At 44.5% G+C, this 13,113-nt stretch overlaps 1 protein-coding gene across 1 annotated transcript in view; it reads right to left on the bottom strand.

Moving 5' to 3' along the window:
• The window catches only part of AMN1 (antagonist of mitotic exit network 1 homolog), a 74,333-nt gene that overhangs the window by 36,944 nt on the left and 24,276 nt on the right, over positions 1-13,113 (bottom strand). Inside the window, exon 3 of the mRNA XM_060245736.1 lies at positions 1,823-1,967. Coding sequence (XP_060101719.1) covers positions 1,823-1,967 — 145 coding nt within the window. The remainder of the gene's footprint in view (positions 1-1,822; positions 1,968-13,113) is intronic.

Genomic DNA, 13,113 nt, shown 5'->3' with positions numbered 1-13,113 from the left:
AGTCTTCAGGTCCTGCTGGCATAAACATGAAAGTTCTTAAGGAACTCAGATGTGAGATAGTTGATCTACTCACATGTATATGTAGCCTATCACTAAATTCAGCCACTGTACCAAAAGACTGGAGAGTAGAAAATGTGACACTAATTTTTAAAAAGGGAGCTAGAGGGGAACCAGGAAACTACAGGCCGGCCAGCCTAACATCTATCCCAGGCAAATTAGTAGAAACTGTAATCAAAGACAGAACGGTTAGGCACCTAGAAGAACAAGGCCTGTTGAGGAAAAATGAGCATGACTTCTGCAATGGGAAGTCCTGCTGTACCAACATTTTGGAGTTTTTTGAGAAAGTGAACAATCATGTAGACAACAGTGATCCAGTAGACATACCTGGACTTTTGAAAGGCTTTTGACAAAGTACCTCACTAAAGATTCCTGAGTAAACTCAGCAGTCATGGCATAAGAGGGTGAGTTCTCTTATGGGTTAAAAACTGGTTACATGGTAGGAAGCTAAGAGCAGGAATCAAAGGACAATTCTCACAAAGGAGGGAAATATGCAGTGGGGTCCTCACAATGAGTGGTATTGGGTCATGACTATTTAATTTATTTTTAAATGATCTGAAACTAGGAGTGAGTAGTATAGTGGTTAAACTAGCAGGTTGTCTTCTGAGTGGCCATCCATGGGCATCCTCACCGCAAGCACCTGCAGACAACTGGTCTCAAACATGCAGGCACAGCTCACCAGGCTGCATGAAGCTGAATAAGTTCAAAATGGACATTTCCTAAGGCCTAGAAATGCTACAACAGCTTCCACATTGAAAAGGTCATGGAACAGGATGGCAAGTCTCCAGGTGGCAGCTGGAGGCCTTCTGGTATCAGAGCTGATCTCCAGGCAATCAAGATCAGTCCCCCTAGAAAACATGGCTGCTTTGGAAGATGGACTCTACGGCATTGTACTTCACTGAGGTCCCTCCCCTTCCTGAACCCCGCCCTTCCCAGGTTTCACCCCAAAATCTCCAGGAATTTACCAGTCTTGAGATGGCAATCCTATCAGGAGACCCCCCCCCTGCAAGAGATACTGCAACGCCTGCTTGTTTTCCAGGGCTTTTGAGGTGGTATGAATAGCAGGCATCTTTTAAGGGGGATGGAAGGTAAGGGGGTTATTTGGTTTTAATATGTAATGTTTTAATCAGGAGTGTCGAACTCATTTGTTATGAGGGCTGGATCTGACATAAATGAGACCTTGAGGGGCCAGGCCATGTCAGGTCGGGCCATGTGTGTACCTATTTAAGATTAGGTAGCAGAGATATAAATTTTTATAAAAAACACAGACAAACACAAATATATAATTTTTAAAAACTTAAAACATGCATAAAACGTTAGCACTCATTGGTCTTAAGGATGCTTTCTTTGTATTTCTCCCATGAGATCCAGGGAACCGGGCAAAGGAAGCTCTGGCGCTTTCCTTCCTTCCCCAGGGGACTGGGGGGAGGGAGCCTCAGCCAATGGAGAAAATAGAGGTTTTGCTCTGTAGCTCCTGTGCAATTGAGCAAGTCTTGCAAAGCAAGCTGTTATGCAGAAGGAAACAAGACATAGGGAGAAGGAAGCAGATGACAGCCAGTTGCTTGGGGGCCTGATAAGAGCCCTCTGGGGGCCTGATTTGACCCCCAAACTGCATGTTTGACACCCCTGGTTTTAATTATCTGTAAGCCACCTTCCGTCAAGAGGAAACCCAGTGTATAAACATTTTAATTTTAATAAGTTAAATAAATGAATTATGCAATCCTTTAGAACACCTACTGAAATAATTATCACTAAGAAAACATACCTTCTGAAGTGATGGTTAGTCTCTTATCTTTCCAAACATTTAAGTTTATTTTTTTAAGTTGCTTGCAGTTACTAAGCTGTTGCAGAGCATTATCTGAAATATCACAGACTTGAAGATCTAATGCCTCCACAGCAGGGTGCAGAACCTGTGAAGAAAGCATATCGGTCAGACTTCACATAGACAAGTCCTTTCACAGCCATGGTCATTTCTTCAACAGGACCTAAAGGCCAGGAGATGGTGTCAAGTACTCATCAAACTCTGGAAGTGTCCATCTGCCTGTACATTCCTATGGTCCTTTTCCACAGACTGCTCAGAGTCCTTGTGTACTGTGGAGGTCAGATGGACTGAGAACCTAACCAGACATGACACGTGTACACCTACAGGTCATGTCCAGCTGGTTAAACCCATTATTGCTGTGAAACGTCTTCCCATGATCCATTCAGAGCTGAGTATACGAAATGCCACGTTGCCTTCATCAAGAATCACATCCTCCACTGCTGCTATGCCTTCCCTCCCCGTGCCATCTTCCCTTTCCTGTCTCCTTCTCCCAGGATGACCAGCAAAGATTCCATAGACATGCTGGGTTTTGCTAGTTTCAGGGGGATCTATTTCTTTGTATCTGCAGACTGTATTATGCCTAATACCATGATATTTATTCAGATATCTGCAACCCTATAAGAACATAAGAGAAGCCATGTTGGATTAGGCCAATGGCCCATCCAGTACAACACTCTGTGTTACACAGTGGCCAAAAAAAACCCAGGCGCCATCAGGTCATCTGTATAGCCTAGTCATAATACATTGCTTATTAAACATCTCTTCATGTTGACTGCATCGAATTACACTATGCATATTAGGGATCCCTTCATATTATTTGTACTGACTTACACAGTGTAATCCACTTTTAGTCTCAGTGAGAAAGGTGGTTTATAAATGTAGAAAATAAATGCATGTCCTAAGGCAATATTTGCATAGTGCTAAAAGAGAATATTGGCAGGAGATGGTTTTGACACTGCGATTAAATAAAACATAACTGAGTATTTGCTTACAGTTGTGTTGGAGTTGAGTAGATGAACTTTTGCCCTTACAATTAACTCAGGAAGAAGACCAGCATGAGGTGCCAGATGTCTTAAGAATCTGATGTGGAAATAAACAAAGTATCTTGTGCACCAAGTAGAACCCCCCCCCCCCTTGGAAAGCACCGGGCTGTGGGGGCACTCAGCTATGACCAGCTTATGTATTATGTTTAAGGAAAGTACCTAGCTGAACAAGCTATGACTGTAAATAAATTATTTTCTTTCTTCTATATATTAACCATGCATAGAGACAGACCTTTCTTCCATATATATATTAACCATGCATAGAGACAGACCTTTCTTCCATATATATTAACCATGCATAGAGACAGACCTTTCTTCCATATATATATTAACCATGCATAGAGACAGACCTTTCTTCCATATATATTAACCATGCATAGAGACAGACCTTTCTTCCATATGTATATTAACCATGCATAGAGACAGACCTTTCTTCCATATGTATATTAACCATGCATAGAGACAGACCATTCTTCCATATGTATATTAACCATGCATAGAGACAGACCTTTCTTCCATATATATTAACCATGCATAGAGACAGACCTTTCTTCCATATATATTAACCATGCATAGAGACAGACCTTTCTTCCATATATATATTAACCATGCATAGAGATAGACCTTTCTTCCATTTATATATTAACCATGCATAGAGACAGACCTTTCTTTCACATATATTAACCATGCATGACACAGAGGGTAGAGAAATATCCATATAAGGGTAAAATCATCAATTAGCGTCGGTGATAGGCAGATTGGGAGCCTTTCGCCGTGGGCCTGATTGGCCAGAGGGACAGAGAGGGGCATAGTGTCGGGAGCCTTAAATTGAGCTGGACTGTGTTCCAGACCTTAGAGACTGCACCCTGAGTGCTTCTCTTCATGCTTGCAAACATGTATTCCAAATAAAAAACTGCTTACTTCTGACCCCCTTGTTTTGGTGTTTTCCTGGTAAGACGAAAACAATCCATAACAAATCCCTTCTGTAATATTTGTTGCCTGTGTTGTCACAATGCCTGGCCATTGTTTATAGAGGCAGAATTTGAACTCATCTTAGGAAGTCAAGATTGTTTGCTTGTACGCTGCACTTTCTCGCACTTTCTCGCTTCACATTCTAACTAAAGTTCCCTCTAAGCTGCAGAGTCTTGTGAGCAAAAATTACTTTGTGAGCTACTGGCATTAAAGTTGTGAGCTGCTACATAAATTGGTGTGCTCTGGGGTCATCCTTCCTGAGCGAAGAAAAAATCTGTGAACTGGAGGCTAAAAATCTGTGAGCTAGCTCACATTAACTCTGCTTAGAGGGAACATTGATTCTAACTAATATGAGTTGAACATTGATTTTTATGAGACTTGGGGTCTGATTGCAAGAGATGAGAAACATGAGTTGGGTTGGGAGATCCTCTGGCCTAACTCACATTTCATGTGTGACCTAGTATTAAAGACAGTGTGTGTGAGGTGGCAAATCAGCTCTAGAGTGCAGTGCAGTCGCAGCAGAATTTTCAGCATTTTCTCCCATGGAGGCTGTTTGTCTTCTGGCAGACAGACAGAGCTGAGGGTGGGACAAACAACCCACTTTGCAAACATTTCCCCTTTGCAAAAGCATGTGGGGTGGAAGATGGGAATGCTGAAACCTCTTCTGCCACTATGTTGCGCTCTGGAGCTGATTTAGACTCACACACATTCATATTAGTTAGAATGTAAACACTGGGTCACATATGAAATATGAGTTGAGTAGGGGGTTTCCTCCAAGCCAACTCACATTTCACATCTCACGTAATCAGACCTCTCAGAGTCTGAGAGATGCTGCTTGTTTTCCCCCTGCTCCCTTGGCACCTGCACTCTGGATATGAAAGCAAGGTGTGCAGGGGACAATGATGATGATATTAGATTTATATCCCGCCCTCCAGTCCGAATTTCAGAGTCTCAGAGTAGCTCACAATCTTCTTTATTTTCCTCCACCACAACAGACACCTTGTGAGGTGGGTGGGGCTGAGAGGGCTCTCACGGCAGCTGCCCTTTCAAGGACAACCTCTGCCAAAGCTATGGCTGACCCAAGGCCACTCCAGCAGCTGCAAGTGGAGGAGTAGGGAATCAAACCTGGTTCTCCCAGATAAAAGTCTGCACACTTAACCACTACACCAATCTGGCTCTGCTGCCCCTTTTCCTAACTTCTGGGGTAGCTTGATGGGATGCTAGCTGTAACAGAAGGAGGACACACAGAGCCCAATGAAGTGTAGGCAGGCAGGAATGGCTGCAGGATGACTGGATTCCAGTGCTCCTGGGGAGGGAGAGGTATGGCAGTGGAAACAGACGATATAAGAAGGGGACCGAGACCAATTAGGGCTCGATCGCCTTCCAGTCTGTGTCCCATCCCAAGGGTGACAGGTAGTAGGGCCAGATTAAACAACCTACCTCCGTCATTGGTGTTATGTAATGCCAGGTCCATTAATAATATGACCTCTGTCCTCCAAGAGTTTTTACTCGAGCAGGGTATGGGCCTGGCTTGCGTGACCGAGACCTGGTTACAAGAGGGAGATCTGGTAGCCCTCTCTCAAACAGCTCCCCCGGGTTACTCGGTCTTTCACCAATCGTGGACTAGTGGGCGGGGGGGGAGGAGTGGCATTGTTCATACGTGAGGCTTACTCCTTCAGGGCACTCCTGGCTCCAAAGATCAAAGGTATTGAATGTGCGCGCCTGGCGTGGGAGGTTGGAGAGGGGTTGGCGATTTGGCTGGTGTACTGTTCACCTAGCGCACTGGCCAACGCCTTACCGTCTCTGCTTGAGGCCGTGGCAGGCTGGGCGTTGGAGCACCCAAGGCTGGTGATCCTGGGTGACTTCAACATCCATGCTGATGACCCGACCTCTAAGCTGGCAGCGGACCTAGTGTCGTCCATGGAAACACTGGGACTCTCTCAATTTGTTACAACCCCCACTCACCAGGCTGGCCACGTGTTAGACCTGATCTTTGCGGCCGGGGTTATGGTGGATGATGTAACTACAGAAGTAGTGCCATGGTCGGACCACCTTGCTCTCAGGGCTCGTATGGACATTCCATTCCAAACCTGCTTAGGCGACGAGCATATTATGGCTCGCCCGTGGAGCCAAATGGACCCGGAACGGTTCCAGATGGCTCTACGGGATCCTTGGCCCTCTGGCAGTTTTCTCGATGACCTTATTGAGTCCTGGAATAGCCAGCTCTCTACGGCCATTGACGAGATCGCACCTTGACGCCCTCTGCGACCTCGGATTAGGCTGGCCCCGTGGTATAACCTGGAATTACGCCAGCTGAAACAGGGTCTCAGACGGCTAGAGAGGCAATGGCGGCGTACTCGGGACGAAGCGACTAGAGCATCTTATGGAGAATTTATGAGGTCCTATGAGATGGCAGTCAAGGCCTCAAAGAAGATATACTTTGCAGCTAAGATTGCGTCTGCAAATTCGCGCCCGGCACAATTGTTTAGAACAATTCGGAATCTTACTACACTGCCACAAGGCAAACCAAATGTTAAGGAATTGGAGATAGGCTGTGAGGCTTTTGTGAATTTATTTGCAGACAAAGTCCAATCGCTCCGCCGCGATTGCCTTGCCATGTTGGATACAGTAAGTGGACTCGAGGCTCCATGCCTGCCTTCTGGTTTGACCCTGGATCGTTTTGACCTTCTCAGCTTGGAGGAAGTTGACAGAATCCTCTCTGCTGCACGCCCAACAACTTGCGATTTGGACCCATGTCCCTCCTGGTTAATTAAAGCTTGCCAGGAGGAGTTAAGATGTTCTATACGGGGCATCATAAATAGATCTCTTTCAGAGGGTCTTTTTCAAACCTTTCTGAAGGAGGCAGCGGTCCGTCCCCTCCTGAAAAAAGGTTACATCAGATCCGGCCGAATTGGCACATTACTGGTTGGTCTCAAATTTGCCCTTTTTGGGCAAAGTTATAGAGAGGGCTGCGGCGTTGCAGTTGCAGAGTTTTCTGGATGACGCTTCCACCTTAGATCCCTTTCAGTCCGGCGTCCGCCCGGGCCATGGGACGGAGACAGTGTTGGTCGCCCTCATGGATGATCTTCGGTGACATCTGGATCGAGGCGGTGCGGCGGTATTGCTGTTGCTAGACCTATCGGCGGCGCTCGATATGGTCGATCACCGGCTGCTGACCTGCCGCCTCGCCGACACAGGGATTCAGGGGTTAGCCTTACAGTGGCTTTCCTCTTTCCTTGAAGGTTGGGGACAAAGGGTGGCGATTGAGGGAGAACTGTTCCAGAGGCACCCACTTAATTGTGGGGTGCCCCAGGGGGCGGTTCTCTCTCCAATGTTATTTAACATCTACATGCACCCCCTTGCCCAGATCGCCCGGGAACATGGGCTAGGTTGTCACCAGTATGCTGATGACACCCAGCTCTATCTATTGATGGGCGGCTGGGCTGCCGACGTCCCTGTAGATCTGGACCAGGCATTGCAAGCCATGGCTGACTGGATCAAGCTGAGTAGGCTGAAATTGAATCCAGCGAAGACAGAGGTCCTTTGCCTAGGTCGCAGCGGTCTGGAAGGAGGGATCTCCCTTCCAGCTTTCGACGGGGCGCCACTGGTACCAGTGCGCGAAGTCAGGAGCTTGGGAGTGCTACTGGAGTCTTCCTTGACAATGGAGGCACAGATAGCTGCCACTGCCAAATCCGCCTTTTTTCATTTTAGACGGGCGAGGCAGTTGGCCCCCTTCTTGGAATGAGGCGACCTGGCAACAGTGATCCATGCGACGGTCACCTCGAGATTGGACTACTGTAATGCCCTCTACATGGGGCTTCCCCTTTACCGAACTCGGAAACTGCAGCTAGTGCAGAACACAGCAGCCAGGCTGCTAGTGGGACTACCTCGGTGGGAACATGTGTGGCCTAGGCTGCGGGAACTGCACTGGCTGCCAATTGTATACCGGGTTCGTTACAAGGTGCTGGTTATCACCTTTAAAGCCCTATATGGCCGAGGACCTGTCTACCTTAGGGACCGCCTCTCTCCATATGTTCCCCAGAGAGCACTGTGTTCCAGCTCACAAAATCTTTTGGGAATCCCTGGGCCTAAGGAGCCAAACTTAAAACAACCAGGGAGCAGGCCTTCTCCATAAAAGCGCCCCAATGGTGGAATCAGCTGCCGGAAGAGGTGCGGGCCCTACGGGATCTTAATCAGTTCCGTAGGGCCTGCAAAACTGCCCTCTTCCAATGAGCCTTTTAAGATGGAACCAGAACTAATATTACGCTATCTTGGACAAACAGAGATTGTAGCACCATTGTATTGTTTTAGCTTAATTTTAATATTAATTTATATATTGTATTTATGCTGTTGTGGATTGATTTTATTATGTTTATTGTTATACCATGATATTATATCATGCTTTGTAAGCCGCCCTGAGCCTGCCTTGGCGTGGAGGGTGGGGTATAAATAAAAACTTATTATTATTATGACAGCAACAGAAGCAGAGGACCCACTTGGTGAAGACAATGCCAGCTGCACTTCACCTTCTTGGCAGTGAATTGATGGTGTGTACACATTCCATATTAGCAAAGGGTCTAGGATTCACTGGATGGACATGACGCTTACAACAGTGACCTAAAAGTGTACATGGAATGCGTACAGTATTGCGTCTGGGCAGATCCTGAAACATCACTTTTGATCCCCTGCAACCGAGACATCAAGCAATGCCTCGATGTAAAAGCATACCTTAATGGAGTGGCAGCTGCACTGCATTCCAGATGACCATGATGAGCTAGCACCAGTCTCCTGGTTTCTGAGGAGACCCACGAGGATTACTCTCTGGTTACTAACCCTTTCTCCCCATACCACAAAGACACATGTGACAGTGTTATCTTCTGGCTTCATATTGCCTTGCTTACTCTATAGATTTAAAAACGAGCTCTGACAATAGCACCGGGGGGGGGGGGGGGGAGATTGAACACAAGTGGGACAGATGATCCTAATGTTTTGTGTAATCATGCTTTGGCACATTGCCAAAAAGGAAGAATATCCAGGTCAGTATGGCCTACAGACAGTATGAACTACAGATAGTGTTGCTCATGTTTTTGACTAAATCAAAATCAGTTTTTGGCCCCTGGTTCTAACACAGCAATATGTAAACAAAAAAACTAATGCCGCCTTGGGGTCCATCAACATAGGCATGACATCCAAATCACAAGAGGTCAAAGTACCCCTGTACACTGCATTGGTCAGGCCACACCTGGAGTACTGCATGCAGTTCTAGAGGCTTTTCAAAAAGGATGTGGACATACTGGAGTGGGTGCAGAGGAGAATGACGAGAATGATCAGGGGCTTGGAGACCAAGCCCTATGAGGAAAGGCTGAGGGACTTAGGAATGTTCAGTCTGGAAAAGAGGAGGCTTAGGGGGGCCATGACTGCTTTTTTTAAGTCTTTGAAGGGCTATCACTTAGAGGAGGGCAGAAGCTGTTCCTGTTGGTAGCAGAGGAAAGGACTCGTAATAATGGGTTTAAATTAAGGGTGGGAAGGTACCAACTGGATATTAGGGAAAACTTTTTTACAGTAAGAATTGTTCAACAGTGGAATCAGCAACCTGGGGAGGTGGTGAGCTCCCCCTTACTGGCAGTTTTCAAGCAGTAGCTGGACAAACAGGGATGCTCTAGGCTGAACCTGCATTGAGCAGGGGGGTGGACTTGATGGCCTTCTAACTCTGTGATTCTATGAAGAGTCATTCACATCCAGCAGGTCAGCAGCCAGTCCTGACTCTACCTAGGTGGACTTCAGAGGGTGATCTCCTCTGAGCACCTGCCTCTCTGGAGTGGGGAGATTTGTAAAAGGTATTTTAAGTCCAGTTATAAGAGTAAGCATTTAGATTAATAGAACTTTATTAAAACAGGGTTTTTGTAATAAGCATCATCATCATCAAGTTGAAGTCAGACTGTCACGGTATAAATATTTGCAGCAGTTAAATTTTCCTGAAAGAGCACAGAAAGGTTGCTCCAATAACCAGTGGTGGAATGAATAAGGATCTGCGAATAAGGAACCAACTTCAGCCTCCTCTGGGAATCAGACAAGTGAGAGGTTCTTCAGAAATTTCTCAGGTGCTCCTCAATGAGAAGATCAGTAATGACAAGACAAATTTCCTTCAAAGACAATTTGCCCACCAGTACCCAAAGTTTCCCTGCAGTGCACACTATTAAAGATCGGATCCCCAGACAAATGGCTTCGCAAAGGGCTTTTTTTGTAGCAGGAACTCCTTTGCAAATTCCTGCTAATACACCCCTAATACAGTCAGTCCTCCAAGAGTTTACAGTAAGCCCTTTAAGCTCTTGGAGAATTGGCTACATCAAGGAGGTGTGGCCTAATATCCAAAGGAGTTCCTGCTACACAAAAAGCCCTGGCCTCACCCTTCAGGAGATCTTTGAATGTAGAAAAAGAACATTGCTGGACAAGAAGTGAGCTACATGTAGCTGTTTTTTCTTATAATTCATAATGTTGACAGTTACAAGTTTGCAACATTCACCATTTAGTTTTCAGTTGGATCCCTTAAAAACAGTGTTCCCTCTAAGCTGAGTTAGTGTGAGTTAGCTCACAGATTTTTAGCCTCCAGATCACACATTTTTGTCTTCGCTCAGGAAGGATGACCCCAGAGCACAATAATTTATGCAGTAGCTCACAACTTTAATATCAGTAGCTCACAACTTTAATACCAATAGCTCACAAAGCAGAATTTTTGCTTCCAAGACTTTGCAGCTTAGAGGGAACATTGCTTTAAAAATATCTGCATGTTTGCATATGTGCAATTCCTATAGCAGCCTTCCAACTCCCTCCCCCCAGCCATGTTGTCCCTAGAAGTCTTCCCTCTGAAACAGCAATTAAGGGGGCATTTGGGATTGCTCCTTTAATTGCTGAAGAGGAAGAGAGGAAGAAGAGGAGAATTTATGCTTCTACACACATAATTTAGAGGGGATCTGTGACAGAATTTACTCCTAGATGAGACTAGACCAGGGGTGTCAAATGCCTGGCCCATGGGACAGAACTGGCCTGCCCAGAGCTTTAATCAGGGCTGTGGCTCTTTTCTCCCCCCTCCTCTCCCTACCCTTTGAAGCCAAAATTCCCAGCTCTTTCTGCCTTGTCTTTGCCACCTTCAGCAGGAAGCTCTTCTGGGCTTGTAAAGCTGCAAGGAAAATATGGAATGGATTTTCATTAAGGTCTCTGTGCCCAGTTAGATAGTCACACATTGCCTGGCCTCACAAAGTCCCATTTATGTCAGTTTCTGCCCTCGTAACAAATGAGTTCAACATCCCTGGACTAGACCTTTCTGGGCATTATCCTGAATTGCCTCAAAGTGGCTTCAACATAGGGTTGTCAATCCCCAAGTGGGGGCAGGGGATCTCCCGGTTTGGAGGCCCTCCCCCCGCTTCAGGGTCATCAGAAAGTGGGAGGAGGGGAGGGAAATGGCTACTGGGAACTCTATTATTCCCTATGGAGACTTATTCACATAGGAAATAATAAAGAATTGATCCATGGGTATCTGGGGCTCTAGGGGAGCTGTTTTTTTTTAATACTTAAATTTTATTTTCAAATATCACCGTACATAAAGCAGAATATAATACAATAACACATAAATAATTAAATAAATATAAACCATATTGGGAAAAGAAAATAACCACAATCCACTCAGCCTAATCTAAAAGCCTTATATATATATACTCACAAGTACATATTAATATAAGATGAAATTCAAGATTTTTTTTGGCATCTTACTCTTCTTTGTTGAGTTGGCATTAACAAAGTCAAGAAAAGTGTACCATTTCTCTACAAATTTTTCCCCTACTTTGGGATTGTCACTAAGGATAAGCTGGGAAGCAATTTTATCCTGGGAAGCAATTTTATCCTGGATTACAATGTCCCATACCTTTTGGAACCACAGGGTTACTGATGGAATTCTTGCAACTTTCCAAAATTTTGCCAGTAGAATTTTTCCTGCTAAAAGCAGCAGAGAGATAAGTTCTGCTTTTAAAGAAGAAAAGTTTCTGTTCGGTCAAAAATTAAGAATAGATTCAGGGGTGTGGGAAATGGTTTCCTTAACAACGGCTTCAATTTTATTTATTAATTTAGTCCAAAATGTTTGGATTTTTTGGCAGGTCCACCAACAATGAATAAAGGTTCCTGTTTCACCACATCCTTTCCAGCAAAGGGAGTTAGAACTCTGCTGCGCATGACTTAAAGAGAGTGGAGTTAGGTACCAACGAGAAGATAATTTGTATTGCTGTAATTTGAAATTAGTACACTTAGACCTACATAGTGGCGATGTCCAAATTGTAATCCATTGTTCTTCTGATATTTGAATAGAACAATCTTTTCCCCATGCATTTTGTTGTGATGTAGTTTGTGACAAATTTTTCTGGTTTAATAAAAAATATAATTTCGAAATTACCCCTCTCATATTTGTGTTCTCCTTATATATTAATTTTTCAAATGCATTCAGTTGATTTATTGTCTGCATAACCGGGAGCACTTTATTTAATACGTCATGTAGTTGATGATATTCATACCATGGGATATTAATTTTAAATTTAGATTCCAGTTGGTTGCGAGTATACAATTGCCCTTTTGAACTGACATCTGAAATCCTAAGAATTTTCTGCTGCCTTCAAATTCTAAAAGTTCCCATGGGGATTCTTGGAGGGAACCAGGGTTGATCTAGAAAAGCCATTACTGGTGTAGAGGGCTGAACCACAAAGGATCTGTACCTATCCCAAATCTCCAAAGTAAAACGTAAAAATGGATTAGTCAGCAAGACTTTTTTCCTATCTGTCCCAGTGTTCCATAAGAATTCATTAAGATAGACAGGAAGAATGCTTGCTGATTCAATTTGAATCCAAGGTAACTGGCAATCTTTTCTGGCATATAACAGAACATTACGAAGTTGGGCTGCCACATAGTATTTGTCTAAAAGTGGTGCACCCAACCCACCCCTAGCTATTGGCTTGGAAAGTACATGAAATGAGATCCTTGGTTTTTTATTATGCCATAAAAATAATGACAAACATTTTTGCCAAGCCTTCATATCATTTCGTGGGATAGGTATAGGAAGGTTTTGAAATAAAAAAAGAAATTTAGGTAGAACAAAAGTTTTTAACAAGTCAAATGTTTTCCAAGAGATTGAACTGAAGTTTAGACCATATAGTTAGATTAGTTTTTGTTGTTATAAAA

Source organism: Heteronotia binoei, chromosome 8, assembly GCF_032191835.1.
Source record: "Heteronotia binoei isolate CCM8104 ecotype False Entrance Well chromosome 8, APGP_CSIRO_Hbin_v1, whole genome shotgun sequence".
NCBI lineage: Eukaryota > Metazoa > Chordata > Lepidosauria > Squamata > Gekkonidae > Heteronotia > Heteronotia binoei.
Note: the sequence above shows the minus strand (reverse complement) of the source record. Positions and strands in the feature narration are given on the sequence as shown.